The 19,209-nt window shown below is 38.2% G+C and overlaps 1 protein-coding gene across 8 annotated transcripts in view; it reads right to left on the bottom strand.

Annotated features, from left to right (window-relative positions):
- Nucleotides 1-19,209, bottom strand: part of GLI3 (GLI family zinc finger 3) — a 268,706-nt gene that overhangs the window by 42,539 nt on the left and 206,958 nt on the right. For all 8 annotated transcript variants that reach the window (XM_039849280.1, XM_039849281.1, XM_039849282.1 and 5 more), the window contains one exon: nt 19,053-19,193. In XM_039849280.1, the coding sequence (XP_039705214.1) occupies nt 19,053-19,193 (141 nt within the window). The remainder of the gene's footprint in view (nt 1-19,052; nt 19,194-19,209) is intronic.

The raw sequence follows: 19,209 nt of genomic DNA, 5'->3' as shown, positions 1-19,209 counted from the left end.
TCAAACCATAATAAATTTTTGAAAACGTAAAATGGATTTTATTCTCAAAAGGCTCTAGACTCAAATAATACTTTTGTTATTTCAAACACTTAAGGAATAGGTTATTATGCTATGTAAGGCACTCTGGAGACAAAAATGATGAAAATAACTTAGAATATTTTTTTAAAAATCTAGCATAACTGATACCAAGGCAGTACAAAAAAATCTCAGTCATAAATATATAGAAATTATAAGTAAAACACAACAAGCTAAATCCAGTAATACATCAAAAGAATAAGTCACCTAGCACATTCTAGAGTGACAAAGATATATATCATACTGCATGGTAATATCTTCAGGTGACAAAAAATTAACAAAATGACTAACAATTATTTGAGATGACATTCTTAGAAATTTTGAATAGAAAGAAGGGCACTTCATTCACATGTCCAAACATTATCCATCTTAAATGAACAGTCAATAGATTATATTAAGGTTGAACACCAGAGGCATTCCCATTAAAACCAGGTACAAAAGAAGGGTTGTGGATAGCAAAAGAATTATCTAACACTATTCCAAGAAATCCATCCAAAGCAGTGAGACAGAACAAAATATGAACCTATTAGAAAGATGACAAAATTATTACTTGCAGATAATAGGAGTGTATTATTAGAAAAGCTTAGATAATAAAATACAGAACTATTAGGAACATCAAGAATGTTTAGGAGTTTGAGTGTACAAAAAATAAAAATAAACAATAAAAAAACCAGTACCTTTTCTGTTAAAAGCAATAACCAATTAGGGAAAAAAATATATAGAAAAAAATTTCATACCTAGGATTGAACAAGAAAAGACATGAGGTGGTCATAAGAAATGTCAAATTAGAAAGTTCGGAAATAAAAATATATACCCTATTACTATATGGAAAATTGAATTTTTAGAGGATATAGGTTCTAGGCAAAATCCTAACAGTGTATTCTTTTAAGTTTAGTGAAAATTCTCCTAAAGATAATCTGTTTAACTCAGTTCTTCTGTTTTAAAGATTATATCTGAAGAGAACAACCCAAATAAGGAACAAAGAATTTTATACAAAGGTGTTTAGTATTGCTGATAGTAAAAAATGTTGGGAAAAACCCTAATGTCAAACAATGATTAGTGATTACAATGCGTCCATGTGATAAAAGCAGGATATGAAATATAAAATTAATAAGAATAGATTCAGTATATTCTCCATTTAAAAAAATACATTGAGAGAAAAATCTATAAAAATTTTAATAGAAGTTGCCTTTGGCTTTGATTGTGAAGGTATTGGAAATGGTTATTTTTTAAAAGTTATCTAAACTTCACTATTTCCGTGTTGCTTCAGTAATCGTCACTACTTTCTCCTATTTAATATGTACTTGGGTGAGTATAGTCTTCCCTTTAAGAGCTCTCTTCTATATATCTACATAATATTCACCATATTTTAGAACTTTGAGGTCCATTTTAAGAACAGATGAATGGATAGATGAATAGATAGCAAAGTGCTTCACTGATTAAAAGTATTATTTTACCTTTTATTCAAACACACACGTGCACGCACACAGACACACACACACACTTCTAGCCATCGTGTTACGGAGAAAGTCAATGTCTGTTAATTCATTCATTCAACAATATGTATAGAATACCTATTATATGCCAGGTTATTCTTCTTCCTGGGACTACAGAAACAAATAAACAGTTTTCATTTCATAATGCAAAAAATAGTGTTTTAGACTGTGAGATATGTAAAATATTAAAAAGCGGAATAAAGGGAATAAGGAAGGGAGTATATGTGTCATTTTATACAGGAAGGTCAAGGGAAGCCTAGATACATACAGTAAGAACCTCAGATCGAGTGAAAACTTGGGCAGACCTAAGGGAAGGTCTGTGGATTCTATGAGATTGATCAGAGCGGTGGGAATAGCAAGCGCAAAGGTCCTGTGGTGGGCAAGGCCTTGGTGTCTGAGTAACAGTAAAGAGGCCCACAGGGCTAAAAAGGATACGGCAGGAAAACAGTATTTGGGCTATGAAAATTAATGGGAAGAGCCATTAACTGCATGTTTAATTAATATCCCCAAATCTCTCTTAAATTTTACATGGCACTGGGATTAAAAAACTTGGAAATAAACTTCCTGCATGTTGGAACCAACTGACTATTTGAATTTACATACATCTACAGGGTATAGCAGCTTTACAGCATTTTATGAGTACAGACAAAGTACTTAATCCCAAGAGCCAAATTACAGGTCTGAAAAATCATGAGTGTAATGGAATGAAGAATGAAGCTAAGGAGCTTTGAAAACAAAACAAAATTTTGGAGACCTAAGCCCTTATCATCCTCTGTCATTATTCACTGTATTAATAAGCCCTTAGTGGGACACCATCATGTGCCTGTACTGCCCTGTATTTTCATCTCAATGGATGCCTTACATTTTCCCTTCTTTCTCTGGTAAAACTCTGTAAAAAGGTAGAATTTTTTCCTGCCCTCATTGACTCTTCCTTGGGGGCTTCTGGGTTATCTGCTCACTGGTGATGAGACCAAGTGTCATCACAGTGGCCCTGAGGACTCACTTGCATCAGTCATTGCCTGTCCTTAGCCTCCTCCTAGAGCTGGTGGGGGAACCTGCATTTCTAACCAGCTCAGGATAATTTCTGTGTGTGCAGAAAGCTAAGAACCCCTGCCCTTGCTGGGTCCGTGGAGCAGAGTGCGTATCAGGCTGGTGCCTTCGGATGGGAGAACCTTGCCCCAAACTGTGTGGCTTAGAGATTCCATCCCTTATACATTTTCTTCAGTACACAGGAATCTATATTCAAGGTCCCTAAAGGGGAAGGACAAGGAAACGATGGTAAGTGCACTTCATAAAGCACTTTCTCAGTACTTGAACTAAAAAAGTTTATTTGTATTTGGTTCTTTTTACTCATCTCAATTTCTTAACATTTTTCAGGAATTTCTGATGATAAAACACACTGAAGGTAGAAATGGTAATATGGCCAGGCCACTTTTCAGGGCAGAGAGGTGTTGCTGGCTCCACATGTAGCAGATGAGGATCTACCAGATAATCTGAGCTCAGCCGTGGCTTATGGCATGACAGTCCCTCAAATGAGAGGTCATCTTGTAATTCACGAAATAAAGGAGGAAAACCAAGGGCCAGTTGGCCAGTAAAAAAAGGATCAACATCACTATAGATGTTTTAGCTCAACTCAGAACACAGGGAAGGGAGTGAAATGAATTATCTACATTATGAGGCTAAGGAAGGAAAATTAAAAAAAAAAAGCAAAAAAAAAGGAGAACCCAATAAGAGCCATGTGTTGTTATACAACAGAGAATGAGAAAGAGCAGCAAATTCAAAGGCTCTATTATATAATCTCTTATGTGTTTGAAATAAACACAAAAACAAGATTGGGAATACTCCAATAAGGACTGCAATCTGAAAAAAAAAGGTGATGCAAACACTGAATAATCAGGCTGTTTTATAATCTTCAAATTGCAGAAGAATTCAGCCACGTAGCCACAGTCCAAATCTAGAGAGAACTGAAGTACTTTTTAAGGAAAAAATATCTTTTCTAATATTCAGAAAGTATTTGATTACTTACCTCTCAATCAGCTTACCACTAACACTTTTATCTGAAGTTATCTCAGAAAATATATGTGTTCTAAAAGTACTCAGCACACAAGACTGATTTCTAAAGAAAATTCTAAGGGAAATTATCATATACAATAAGCACAACAGAACTAGTCATACCAAAATAAAATGAGAAAAAAAAACAAAAATCCAAGAAGTTTCTGGATTAGAGGTAGCTCTGGCAAACAAGGAAACTCTGGCCTCACGGAACCCAAATTCTTATTCTGAGTTTGTTACCTGAGGAACTCAGAGCTTCACTTTTCAAATGGTGTGTCAGTGTAACTCATTTTACTAATTACTAATAAGTTTTATGGTAAAAAAAATGTTTAAATAAGGGCGGGGGGAAGCTTGGGTTAATTAGACTATTAGAATTGTTACCGTACGGGGTGATATGAACTCTGCTGTTGCCTTGGTAACACTGGAGATTCTCCATTCTTTTCACCAACAAAGAAATGAATTCCAACTCAGCAACAGTTATGAGAGTTAAGATTTATTAAAGGCACGTCTTGAGGTAGAAACGGGTCACGCCTAAACTGGCGGTTAGCTCCCCCCACTCCATGAGGAGCAGGTTACAGTTTCTCAGGAAAGAGGGCTGTAACCCCATGGAAGGGGAGGTCTGTATTATATTAGGGATGCGATGGGTGGTTATAAAGTGATTGGCACCTGGGGTCATTTTGATTGACATTTGCCTCCTATATAACTCTGCCTAGTGCACATGTGCTTACCTAGAATTCATACTGTTATAATTAGACTCATGAACTTCCAGGCATAGACATGGTAGTATAGTGAGGGTATAATGAGGCTGAGGTTGTAGGCAGGTTAGGGTAGTACCTTCTGTGCAAGTGTCTGTGGCCAGATTAAACAACTATAGATTTGTGGCCCTCTAGTCCTTTGTCTCTCAGGATGTAGGAATGATTCTTTAACTACAAATGGGGTGTTCTTTGGGTGGTCTCTGGGCTGTCTCTGGGTTGGGCCTTCGTTCTTTTGTTGCCGTGTAACTCATGTCTGTCTAACTATCTAACAGAACTTATAAAACTGAGATGATTTCATTAATTATTCTTAGTTAAGAAAAAATGCCAATCTGTCCCTGCTATGAACATAGCACATAAATAAATGACTTCAAGAAATACCTGCAGAATAAAAGAACTGCTCTCAAATTTGAGAAGGACTAAGAGTCTATCTAGTCTTGAATCCACTGGAAGCTCTAATTACCTCAAATTTCTAGTGGTGTCCAATTTAAATACCTAACATTCCAGGTTCAGGGACTTTCTCTCTCCTGGGGTAGCATTTTAGCTGACTCTAATTGTCAAATCAGTTTTCCTATTTCAAGCCTGAAATCTGTCTCCCTATGGTTTCCATGTACTGGATTTATGATCTGACACTGAGAACAAGTTAGATCCATTTTCCACAAGGCAGCTGAGCCACCCACAAATATTTAAAGGCAGTTATCACGCCCCCAGCTCTCTCTGCCTACCAGAAACCCCCAAATCTCTCATCCCTGGTTCTATCAACCACTTTTAACAGGGCATTTTTGGATCTTTTTCTGCTTGACCCAATGCTGACAAATCAATATTATCTTTAGAACACGGAATGCTGCACTAAGTGGTACTTTCCAGAAACACTATGATTCTTCTATAGCGTATTGGTATTTCCATAGTTGAGAATCCCATTAGCTAGCTTTGGTGGCTCAGTGCCTAATAAAAGTGAATTTATAGTTAATTAAAGACCCTATAATTTTTAATCCCCTTGGAGCTATTTCAGTATTTTGATTGTTCAAGATCTTTTAGGACCTGATTCAATCATTAACTTGATTTGAAAATTCCCCATAAACAACTCTGATGATAATTGCACTGTGACTTCTGTCCAAGAAACAAACACCAAATTGTTAGGCAAAACAGGACTGTGGCCAACCCCAGCAGCATCCTGCTTTTAGAATCAGCTCCCTTGACTAATGTCCAGCCATCTGTTATCAACCATCCAGTGACAACGTCTTCTAACTGCTGTTTGACACAACCATCACTTTCTGTCTTGGCTAAAGTTGCTTATTAAATGTTTTGCTGAAGTCCCAACACATATTTACAGTATTTTCCTGATGAACCAGTCTAACGATATTTCAAAGAAAATACTGGCCTGGGCTAGCATGACAGTTTTCTTGGTGAGCCCTGAGGGTCATGGTGATTACTATTTTGTCTTATATTAGGACAACAAACTTTTAAAATTTAAACTATAGTTTTCTGTAGAACTGATTTGACATTCTCCACCTACTAATTTACAGAATTAATTTTCTTGCTCCTTTTCAAAGTGCAGAATGACATTCACCACCTTCAATTTCCCAGCACCTCACAGATTTTTTATGATTGCTCACAAATTTCTGATACTGCTTCATGGTTACATTTGTAAGAAACCTCAGTCCTCTGGAATAGGAGAAGCCTGTCTGCTAGAGAGATATTGTCACTCAACTGGCCTCCGATCCCCTTTGCCAATGGTGATCTTCATCCCCGTTTCAGCTGACAAGCACTCTTATTCTCTTGCTGCTGTCTCTGTTCTGGACACGAAGCTGCGGAGGACAGGCCTCCTCTGAGTCACTGCTGCACCCTCAGGTCCATGCATTCAAATAACACAAAACAGAAGAGCAAACTAGAAAGTGAACTGTTTTTCTTTCACTGCCATGTGTCACCTCTAAACCAGGAAACATGCTTCTTTCCCGGCTCCCACAAGCAGCTCTTCTGTGGTCATCAGCATGTTCACCAGGCAGTGCGCTGGATGGGGATCAGAAGAGTCTATGTCACACCTCTCTCTTATCTCCACGTGTGTGCTTTCTTTCCCTTTTCTGTATGTATGATTTTAGATCTAGCTTTATTAAAGGATTCCACTAGGACCCGTATTTTTCATACTCTGTGTTTTTTTTTTTAGTAAATGTGATTGCTGAATCAGAATGACTCTCCTTAGTGACCCCCAGCTCTCTTGCAGTGGCTTCTCCTGCAGTCTCATGCTCTTTAACCAGGCCCATCAGGAAGCTTCTTGTCTGGTCCGAGCTGTGCCTCTGCACCTGGTACTGTCCCTATGTAAGGCACCAAAGGGTTATCCCACTGGCCACTTTCACCCTAGAGAAGTCTCATTTTTGCCTCTCTCTATTTGAAGGGCTACGGCTTAAAGTAAAACTAGAAAATAACAGTATGGATGAGGGACAGGAGCAGGGACTCAGAGCTCAGAGTTTCAAGTTCCAAGTTCTGCCTTTTCCCAGTATTCCTGCCATAAGTTTAATATATTCTTTACTACATATCCCCTAAAGCAAAAGACAGGTGTTCTGGATGAGTACATGAGTTTTAGCTGGAATCCTAGAGGGTATCTGACTCTCATCTCTGTTTTGAAGAAGGGGTCTGAAGTTTGTGATGAAGAGTAACATTTACTTTCAACAGTATCCAAAAAGAAAAAAACAAAACAAACAAACAAAAAGCCCTCAAACCCCCAAATAATCTGATTTAAAAATAGGGAAAAAATCTGAATAGACCTTTTTTTCAAAGCAGACATACAACAGGCCAACAGGTACATAAAAAGGTGCTCAACATCATTAAACATCAGAGAAGTGCAAGTCAAAACCACAGTGAGATATCCTCTCACATCTGTTGGGATGGCTATTATCAAAATGACAAGAGATAATAAATATTGGCTGGAATATGGAGAAAAGGGAGGCCTTGTGTACTGTTGGTGGGAATGTAAATTGGTACAGCCATTATGGGAAACAGTATGGAGATTCCCCTAAAAATTAAAAATAGAACCATCGTATGTTCCAGTTATCCCACTTCTGGGTATATATCTGAAGGAAATGAAATCAGTATATCAAAGAGATATCTGTTATCCCATGTTCATTGCAGCATAGCCAAGATATGGAAACTACCTAAGAGTCAACAGATATATGGATAAAGAAAATGTGGGATAGATAAATAAATAGAATATTATTCAGCCATAAAAAGAAAAGAAATCCTGCCATTTGTGACAACATGGATGCACCTGGAGGACATTATGCTAAGTGAGATAAGTCAGACAGAGAAAGACAAATATTGTATAGTATCACTTAAACATGTGACCTTAAAAAAAGAAGAAGAAGAAGAAGAAGAAGAAAGTGTCAAACTCACAGAATAAGAATAGAGTGGTGACTGCCGGGGGCTGGGGGCAGAGGAAACAGGGTAATGTTAGTCAAAGGGTATAAACTTTTGGTTATAAGTTGAATAAGCTCTGAGGATCTGTGGACGGCATACTGACTATAGTTAATAATACTGTATTATATGCCTGAAATTTGCTAGGAGAGTAGATCTTAAGTGTTCTCACTACACACACCAAAAAAGGTAAGGTGACGGCTGTGTTAATTATCTTGATGTTGTTATTTCACAATGTGTAATCAAATGATCATATTGTATACTCTGAATACATATCATTTTATTCATCAATTATATATCAATAAAGCTGGAAAAAATAAATAAATTTTATGTTATGTGCATTTTACCACATTTTTTGAAAAAGAAAAGTTAAAAAAAAAAAAAAAGAAAAAAGAAATCCTGCTGTAGTCCAGTGAATGAACTGGCCAGGCCCCTGACCAGAACTGTCCTTGTATCCTTCGGCTCCCCTCTGGCCAGTCTGCACTGCTCATGCTCATGCTTTCAGGCCTCCAAGCAGAAAGGATAAACCTAATGAGCTCGAATGTCAGCGCAATATAAATTACAGCCGTGGAAAAAAAAGAAACAACTTGATGCATGGCTGAGGATCTAAAAGAGGAATGTCCACCATTGTTTGTGATTATGGATCACATCACAATCTAATAGCAATTTTTATTTAATCAATAATTTCCATGCTGAACAGACAGCCCTGTTACAAAGAATCGACAAGCAGTTACTGATAGCGACAAGCCTTGTTATTAATCTTTTCTCCACTAGCTTATCAGCCAAACTTGTGGAAAAGGCACCACCAAGATGGATTTTAGAAGCCACCTTTCTCCTTCCCCCATCCCTCTTTTCTTTCTCCCTCTCTCAGAACATATCATATAATGTAGACTCTACATTTATTTGAGTAACCTGGGGCTTGAGTGGCATAAAAAGGCAGTTCACATTAAGCAATTTCACAAATCAGTAGGACCTAGACCATCGCTCAGGGTTAGCCATTATAGGCTAATAAATCATACTTTCTCTTTGAGTTGTCAATCTCCAAAAAGCTTTGTACAAACATTGGCATCTCTTATTCCGTGAAGGCTTTTCATCTTGAAATAAGATGCTCTATACTGATAACAAGAATAATCCCCTCTTGATCAAGAAAAAAAAAATCTGCATTTTAGCAATTAAAGCTGCTGCCAGAAGCCAAACGCCTCAGCACTGAGGATGCAGTGAAGTTTATCTCTGCTAAACACAAGCAGAACACAGCACTGTGCTTCATTTGCAGTTTGACTGCTTTATCTCGTGATGGGAAATGCGCCACCTCTTAATGAGAGAAAAGTACCAGAACTTTCACTTCTTCCAGGAAAGCTTCCAGAAAGACCTGCTACCTGCTTTTCATGAACCAGCCTTTTCACCTACCCTAGAGAGAGCTCTCAGCTACTTGAGACACATCAGTGTGCTGAGGCACAGAGACAGCATCCAAAGAAACATGATATCTGTGCAGGTGGCGTGAAGGGAGCATAGGAGACAAGACCTGGCCAGGTATGGAAACAGACCACCACCCACCAACGGCATCCCATAGCACACAGCTGTGTAGTTTTGTTTTCTTGATTAGAAAGACATTTTCAGAACCCGAGATTATGTATTTATAACTAGAAAATAAGGCACACCAAAAAACAAAACAATAAAGAAAGAAAAATAATAATCACACAAGAAAACCGTCTCTAACTGGGCCCTAAAAACTTGACTAGCACTGGAGCAGGCATCTTCCAAAAGTCATTAAAGGTCATTCTCCCAACAAGGCTGATAACTCTACTTTTAAAAGACACTAGAATCTTAGAACCTTGGGCCATGTACAGAAGAGACAGGGGTCCCACAGGCAAAACCAAATCCCAATGCTCAGTCTGCCCCCCAGAACCTTCTGACTACTCTCTGAACATCTACAACTATCCACATTAGCTGTGAAAACTGTAATTGTGAAACATCTCAGAACTTTCCTCTCAGGTATTTAAAAATAATTGCTACTGTAGAATCTCACTTCTGGTTCTGTCCCATCCTACCCCTCCTCTCTTCAAAACACAACACTTATACCTTCTAGGGTTTTGCAAAGCTCAGCCCCCATCTTTCTAAAGCTCATGCTGGCTCAAGCCATTCCTCTCATCAGAAACATTTGATTCTCCTTACTCCATCTGGAATATAACTCGGACTCCTAGTCTATCACACCTAACCCAGGAAACAGTGCTACTCTGCTCTTCAATCTTAATTCCCACTACCCTCTGTCTTCTAAAACACTTTGGTTCATAACTGCATTATTTACCACTCTTCAACCAAATTCTTAGAATGAAACATTTTGTAATTATAGCTCTAAGCAAAAGAAATGTCAGAAATGCCAGCCTTTTATTATATTAGCCACTATCATAGATAAAATTCTCCTATACTTTCTGTATCCATTAACTTCTTCCTGCTGCCTTTTCTCCCTTGGGAGCCCCAACTCCTCCCTGCAGTAGTCATTTCCTATTTAAATCCACCTGTTCTTTAAAGACCATGTTCAAATACGACCTCCATGAGACCCTTCTCTCATTCCTTCTTCTGTACCTTCACATTACCTGTTTTCCCACTGCTCTGCCTGTACATCTTTAGTCCTCATAAAAGCCTGCCCTGTATATTCCCCTTACTCAAAGGGACAGACGCAAAAGACCTATATGTCAGGTCTTGCTCTCCCCACCAGCCCCAAACCCAAGTCCATAGGTCTGACATGCATGAGGCTTTTTCCAACACTATGCCTGAAATTTGCGTAGTGGCCACCAGGTGATGATGATATGTTGTAGCAAGTACTATCAACAGCCTACACAGGTTGAGAGGGTACAACCAAATCAATGACATACTTATATACTCTCTTCTTATTTTGATGAAAAGTCTCCTTAATCTCTAAATTCTTGAACTAATTATGTTGATTATTACTACTTCTAGAGTTCATTCTTCCTCATATTTGAATAATGCTGTAGCACTTACAAAAGCACTTTCATGATATGATCTCATTCTATCCTCACAAATATAAAACAAAGTGAAAAACTTAAGTTGTAGGTGACTTTACTAATAGAAACAATTTGGGGCAGATATAAGAATAAAAGCTAAATCTTCAACACACCATCCAATGTGCTCTCCACACCCTGCTCACTGATTAATGCTAGTTTTACTGGAAATTCGGAGGGGTGGGGTAGGGGTAGTTCAAGTTTAAGGCCTTGGCCTATACATAGTTTTTTGAGGATATGCCATTTACAGTTCTCTTCTCATGTCAACATTAACTGCTCTAGAAATGAATATATATATATATATATATATATATATATATATATATATATATATTGCAGTATTTAGCTAATCTCAGAAAAGCCTAAATGTCCCTGAATCTTCAAGAAGTCCTTGCATAGAAAATTGCTTTCTGTTCCTGGAGCTCTGTTTTATGTCAAAGCAGAAGTCTGATATCCAATCCTGCTGGCCATGATATCAGAAGCTGAAGACTAAATGACTTCCCTTGGTCTAAGGAAAAAAAAAAAAACAAACAAACTACGGTGATGGAATTTTTCCACCAAGACCAAGGGACTAGTTGGTAAAGGCCTTGCTGAGAACTACTAAGTGACTAACCTTAGCAAATGTGGTTTTAAAATTAAGCTCTGCTAATTTACACACCCACAGAAGCATGTACATACAACATGCACCACATAAACATATGTACATATGCATGCATGCACATAAGCACGCCACATACATATATATCGAATAGCCTTTTGCTCAAAAGTATTTAATGAGGTCATCTTCTCTTTCTAATCTGAGCATTCTAAGCAAAAGAAAATTTATCTTTAATCACATACTTTTCTTCATTATTTTTTCCTACACTACAAGAGGAAGAATATGGGGCAAAACTAGGGACATTTTGACCCCCAGGGGCATTTGACAATGTCTGGAGACATTCTTGGTTGTCATGATGGAGGAGGGCACTTCTGGCATCTAGTAGGCAGAGGTCAGCAATGCTGCTAATGGTCCTACAATGATTTCTCTGCCCTAGTGTGCCTTGCTTTTAGAGTGATCACCAATGAGAACTTTCAGAAGGATGCAGGATTAGGCTCTGATTCTCATCATAGCACAAGCGAGTGCCAGGAGGGATTTGGAGAGTAAGGAATGGACCCAGGAACTTCTCTAGTCTTTTTGTCTTAGGGCTGCCAGGGGCCTAGTCTCAGCATCTTTATGCAATTAATTTCATGGTGACATGTCAACCCAAACACTGACCAAATATCAATCTAAGCCTCGCTTTTATAGACAACATGCATGGACCTGGCAGCTGGTAAAAAAAAAAAAAAAAAAAAAAAATCTTTACACTTTTCACTCTTACAAGGACAATTACTAACATTTTATTAAGTATGATTTTTTGGCTAATCCCCCCAACCTTTTTCTGAAGTAAATACTATTATCATCCTTATTTCATAGAGAGGGAATGTGATGTGTCTAGGGTAGAGGTTAGGCCTTGAACTCAGGTCTGTCAGCTTTGAAACGCCATGTACTCCTATTGTTGCAGAATAGTGGTAAGCCAAAGTATTCTTTCACATCTGGTGCTACTTCTTCTTATAAAACAATCACTGTCACTGTTACCATCACCATCATTATCATCATCATCACTCCTAAAAAGTTGACCCCCATGCTTTGCTTGGCCTTAACCATATTCCTCACCTGTTTCCCAGAAGCTTCTTAGATACCACTCATGTACTTCTCCCTCTCTGAGCTCCTAGAATCTCAACTACACAATGCGGCTTCATTATGTCCTTCCTCCTATTGTTCACTATGCTTGCATGCTTCCTTGTCTCCCTTCCCAATGAGAATGACCAGTCCCAGAGGGTCCGTTCTAAGTTCTGCGGGCAATGTGCCCAACATCGAGCTGGGGCAGTGGGATGCCATGCAGGCCACTCTCAGGCCTGCTTCTGATGAGGACTTGTTGAGAGAATGGCTGATCTGCTAATGTCAACTCGTACTTTTCCTGATAACCAAAGGGACATACTGTGCCAGCAAGATCTGCTATAGACGACTATATTTCAACGAGGTGTGAAGCCCCGTTCAAAGTGACCATCATCCCCTCTTGTATAAAGTGGGTCCATATTGAATATCCCAGGGAACTAATTACTGGCAGAATCCAAAATCCCACCTAAAGTATTATTCAGAACCAATCAATGAGCTCTTGATAGGAAAATCCTCCTCCAATGAGAGAAACAGTTACTTGAATGAAGATTTTGATGAAATATTTCAGGGGGTACATAAAATCAAACATTTCAGGGGATATAAAATGGCTGAGTAAATTTAAGAAAGTAACTAAGATATTACTCTGTGCCAGTTATATCTTACTCAAAATACTGATTTGTTATTCTTCATTCAATGGTTAAGGCATACTAGTAAAGGGGCCATTTTAATAATTCAAAAAATTACTCAAGTAATCAATACACCACTTCATAGAAAACTTAACTACAATTATTCTGGAGGGCACTTAATTTATAGGGTTGGAATAGACCCTGGGAAAGAGATAGCAAGTACCTGCCTCCTCTGAGACCCCACCTGGGGGCAGTCATCCATAACTGGCTGCATATCCTTACCCCCCACCTCCATGGCTGAAATGAGAGGAGAGCTCAGCATAGCACCCTAAGTGATGACCAGCCAATAAGCTGGCACTTAAGTGAGATGAAACCTGTTTGCTATTCCTATCCCAAGGACTATCCAATTCAAATGCTTCACTTGCTTTTACTAAAACGGAGATCAAGGAGTCAAAACGTCTTAGCCAAGTCCTACAAATACAGACTGGGAAAAAAAATGTGGTCTCGACTTTAGTCAAGTGCATGTCCCAGTTCAGCAACAATAAACATAAAATAAGCCTTAGAGCTGACATGAAGAAGCCACAAAACTCAACAGTGCCACTCCCCTCCTCTCCCTCACTCAACCCTACAAAACACAAATACATAAAACAAAAAGACAGAGTTACCCACTTTAGACCCTCTGTTTCTTGTTAGACTTACTGCTTGTGATCTCTGTTTGGCCTTGGACATTGGGGACAACATTTATTTTCATGGCTCTTTCACAGTATGATAAGTGAGAAAATAACATTCTAAAGGGTCAAATGATTCCAGGGAGGTTATCTGGAGGGTCAGAGCAGAGATGGGGCTGCCACTCAGAATTCCCCTGGCCCTTGAAGGCTTTCGCTAGTGGACCACACAGCCCTCCATGCCCTTCACTCTGTTTAATCTCCTGAATGTCTTTATGGGAACAATTTCTGCAGGTGCAATTTAGTCAATAACTTTAAAAAGAACGTGCCCCTTGAGGCACAACTGTCAAAGGGTGGCTTTGAAGTTGGTGGTTCTTTGTCTACATTTTGCATAAAATATTTCCAAGTAATTAAAGTAACTAAATTAACTAGCAACTCCATGTAGGGAAAATAAGATCACAATCTCCACTCATTTGTTTTACATTTCATGTACAGACAAAACTAATTTCGGCCTCATATCTAAGACCCCTATCACATCTTAAACTCAATATTCTCTTAGGTAAGGATGTACAATGCAACTTTAGCAAAGAGATCAAAATTAGATGGAAAACATTTAAAATGTAAATTTAGGATCGCGGTACTAATATGAAAATAATGTTTTCACCACATCCTAACTCTTCCCCAAATTTCTATGGATGCATCAATTCTTCACAGATTAGATGTGCTTTTTTATATCTAAATCTGTCAGTTTTCAAATGACAGTAAAGGTGATTATAACTGTATTTTTCCGATAAAGGAAACTTTGGTATGCTTCTAGAGATCAAAAATTGCAGCACAGGAAAGCATTTAAAATCAAGTAGGTGGTTAATCACTCTATAAAAAGGTGGATTTTGACAACACGTTTAAAGATACACATGGAGGAAGGAGTACAGAGACTGAAATGCCACCCAGTTGAAGCTGGGACCGATATACACACAACTCACATTCTCTGCTGTGCGGCATCGATGGCAGGAGACAACAGCCCCGCAGTGCAACTTTCAAGGCCCTGACTGTGAGGTTATTCTACTGGGGATGGGGTGAGGAATAAAACTGTTAAAAAATAATTTAACCTTTTAACGACCTTTGGAAAGGATATTACATGTGTTGTTTCTTAAAGTAAAAGAGAGGGTAAGGCATTATAGTGATGCAGTGAACAGGTGGCCATTAGGTATGGTGATTACACTATTTTTATTCTTTCAGATCTCAACAGTGATGTTTTCAAGTATTGCTATCACTAGCCACTCAGCAGTGGTGACCCACACTGAGGTACACATTCTCTACATTTATTCCTTTTCCTCTTTTTAAAAAGCCTCTCAAAACACTTGTAGCATACATAGTGTCATTCAGAAACAAAGTGTGCAGATTTCCGAGACCTGACTTCAGATGCTCAGTCATCCAAAAGCCAAAAATGGAACTGACTTCTAAGACAGAACTAACACAACAAAGAAATGGGAAGGACTGGAAAGCTCTCACATCTGTATGAGAAGCCAGTCCAGAAGACAATGAGTTTTTTGCATAATAACAAAAGCTCAACCAAACCAAACAAAACAAAGCAAAAACAGAAGCAATACTTTGAGAACTGATATTCTACAAATTTAACGTTAAGATGTCTTATGTAAGATATAATGTACTACAGCAAAAAGAGTCTAATTAACTTAATATTGAAAGGAAAATGTGAACTTTTCAACTGATTTCGAGATGTTAGAATATGTGCTTTCGGATGTCAAGGTAAGAGAAAGTGCTTGCATCTTGACAAATCAATAATAAATTCAGTTTTAATCGAAGGTACTTTAATTAACTTTTGTACTATATATCCTTCTTACTCTCTTGTTCCCTTCTATTTTAACTGACCTGAAGAAAGGGACGAAGTACAACAAAAACCTGGTTAACAAAAATATATATCAATCTTCTTAGCTTCTGGGCATAGATGAAAATTTATGACAGATTTAATACCAGCTTGAGAATAACTAAGCCCAATTATAATTATCTTGATGGGAAGGAAAACTAATTAAACACTCAGTGATAAAGACCCCACAGCAAATATAGAATAAACACAATCGGAGAAGGACAGGGGCTTGAAATAAAGGAGAAGAGAAGGGAGAGGCAATACTCAGCCCATCTGTTCGGACAGTAATGGGACGAGGTAATCTTTTCAATAGAACATGGAGTTCATTACACTGGAAATGAGACTACCTGGCAGGCAAAGTCAGTGGAGTCTCTAATTCTCCTCTTCAACTTTGTGATTTGCTAACGTGAAACACATGTCTCTCTTTTGCACCAAGTTCAAATGACTCTGGAATTCCAACCGTGCAGCTCAGCGACTAAACCAGAACAAGGGGAGAACTTGTCAGGATTTAAGAGCTTTCAGCAAAGCCCTTCAATTGCAGCCAGCACCCTATTCCACAGAAGGATATCAATTATAGATAGTGACTTGCTTTAGCAGGCAGTCGGGACTGCCAGACACTAGATAGACAACCATGAAGAATCATGAATCTTTCCATTAACTGTAAGAGGAGGAAAAAGAATGGATCATAGCTATAAATAAGGCGCAGCATCAGAATGGCTTAACACCTTGCCCCTTGGGTGTATGTAGCATGAAAATTCAACTAATTCACAAAATGTCCTCTCTCCAAGGAAAGTCATAGGAATAGAAGCAGTTAATGCTCCCCTCTATCCCTAAAAAGGTGGTTTTTGCAGCTGGTATTATTTCCATCTGCCAAAGTAATTAGGTGGACTTGAAGTAGCTATTGGTTCATTCAACAAAAAATAAAGCGCCTATTCTATACCAGGTCACTGCTAATGCTACCAGATACACTCGTGAGTATGAAGGTATTTAAATGTCATGCAAAGTAAAATCAGTTTAAATGCACAAAAATGGAATTTCCACACTTTGGATAACGAGTAAAAAGGTAGCAAATAAGTGATATAAACTACTCTATTTATGTAGTTGTAAGTTATGATTTTTAATTCACTTAAATAAGTTTACTTATTCATATAATTTTCTCAGACTAAAACTAATATCATAAAGACAATATATTAAATTTCCTTCTAATCCTGGCATTTTTTCTAGCTGATTTAGAATAAAAAAAAATTCCACTGTATGTCTTCATTCATATTTTTACAATAAAACAGACAACATGGTGGTCAGTTGATAGCTTAAGCACCATTACCTTAAAATTACTCAGATTTCTCTATTAAAACAACACTGCTACCTAAAACCTTTCTCCACTGAGATTAAATACAAATACCCGCAACATCCACTGTTTTTAAAAAGCCTTCACATTAAGTGGCCAGCAAAAAGGTTTATTATCACAACCCAAAAAATGTTACCTCCAACCTCGCCCCTAATGAGGAGCACAATTCCCTTTAAATGTAGGCTTAGAACAAGCTCTTATTTCTTCCTCATTTGATAATGGCTGAACCATAATCACAGCATTTTTTGAAAACTACAATGACTTACCCACAGAAAAGGCATCAGGAGACTACATCATCTCTCAGAAGGACATTTTAACAAGCAAGCAGCACTGCCAATATCTCAGTTATGATGGCAGTTTTTATACAAACGATTCTCCTCATTTATGTTGTGCGCTCATTATATCACTCGGTATTCTTGGCACACTCTATGCTTTGGGAATGTTTCTCTACATTAAAAGAAAAATTCAAAACTTCTTTTTCCCCTTTAATAAGACAATGTCTGTGGTTTCCATTAAAACGACCAGAATGAAGGGCCATTAAGTCAGGCTTGGCTTAAAAAATAACACTTGCATCGAATTAAAGAGAAAAAAATAAAATAAGTTCATAGAAAAATCTAGAAATACACCTTAATTAAAAACATCTGATACTCTAGTTTTTTGCTGTGCTGATAAATCTATAATTCTTCCTTTACCATTATAGAGATACGATTAAAAGTGAAATAGGGGGGAACCCTGCTGATGTCATGTTAAATCCTCAAAACATTCTATACACAACAGAGCTCAAGACAGACAAACCATATATTTAACACTATAATGTAACTGCAATGTGTGGAACGCATCACACAGAATGGGCCAAGTTGCAAGACACACTTCAAAAGCTCATAGAGCCTATGAAACATGGGGGATGTGTGAGGAATTTTATAATTTTAGTGTTTTAAAAAATAATCTTAGTGTTTAAATGGAAGAAGGTTATCAACAAATATGGATCATCTCAAATTAAAAAGTTACTATAAAAGAGAATGGAGTGTGTGTATGGGGAGGGATAGTCACAATAAAAGCTGGTCTGTCAGATTTTCCATATTAAAAGCTCATGAAACTGCCACACTTAGCAAACCATCCATAATGTCTTAATGGGAGCCTGTCCTTCTGCACCAGAGTGTGTGAACTACATCTTTTTATTCTTGATTATCTAAATGCCCTTCCATTTCAGCAGCTCCTGGTCCCATTTGCCAGGGAGACTCTATTGGCCTGAGAGAAAGTGTCGAATAAAACAAACACTGGCGAAGGACGTATGGCTAATCAGGTGTGTGTGCATGGGTGGGGGCACACTAAGCATTATTTGAAATGATACACAAGGGAGGGAGGGAAAAGAAGCTAGTATGGCAGGAGAAGGTGTGGTTCTCAATCTGACTGCACTGCAGTTTTCAAAAATAGACATCATTAAACACATTTTACAATACATATCACTTTTTCCATGAAACTATTAGCCCTGCAATGGTTGGCCTCAAGTCAAGAAGCTGTGCCAACGGCTCGCCCCAAGCATCTAACTATCTCACACGGAGTACTAATTGCTGCATAAAACAGTGGGAGATTCCTGAGGCAATGAGGGTTTGGGAGAGGAAGGTAAAGTGGAAAAAAGGAATCTCCCAACTCTACAATCTTTTCTGTTTTACTGGGTCTTGGAAAGGAAACTCAAACTTGGTTAAAGGTTAATAATAATTCATGTCCAGCTCACTATTACTCAATAACCATCAAAGTCACTAACTCAAATAGTGTTCTCTGGCTTACAGGATCAGAGTCATTACATTCTCTATTGAAGACTTTATTGAATTTTACACTAAGCTTTAGCTGATTGAACAGGTCAAGCACCGTGGCTCAGAGTTCTCTTTATTCTCAGAAAGTCATAAAGGCCTCTCCAGTTTGCAATGCTGCTAGCTAAGAAACTTGACTCAGCGCAGGGTCAGGGAAGATGATCCCACAGAAAGGTCACATAGTTGTAAAGCCCAGTTCCCAAGTCCCCTTCACTTACATGTACCAGCTGCTCCTGGGTGTCAAACTCCCTGGTGCAGCCTTCCCAGTGGCAATTTGTCTCATAGATGACTTCAGGCTCTTGCTTGCTTTCATCTTTGTCCCCTTCCTCTTTCACCAGGGTGGTTCCTTCTGGCTGTTCCTGAAAGGCAGGAGGA

This window comes from Pteropus medius, unplaced genomic scaffold (genome assembly GCF_902729225.1).
Source record: "Pteropus medius unplaced genomic scaffold, Ma_sr-lr_union100, whole genome shotgun sequence".
Classification (NCBI taxonomy): Eukaryota; Metazoa; Chordata; class Mammalia; order Chiroptera; family Pteropodidae; genus Pteropus; species Pteropus medius.
Note: the sequence above shows the minus strand (reverse complement) of the source record. Positions and strands in the feature narration are given on the sequence as shown.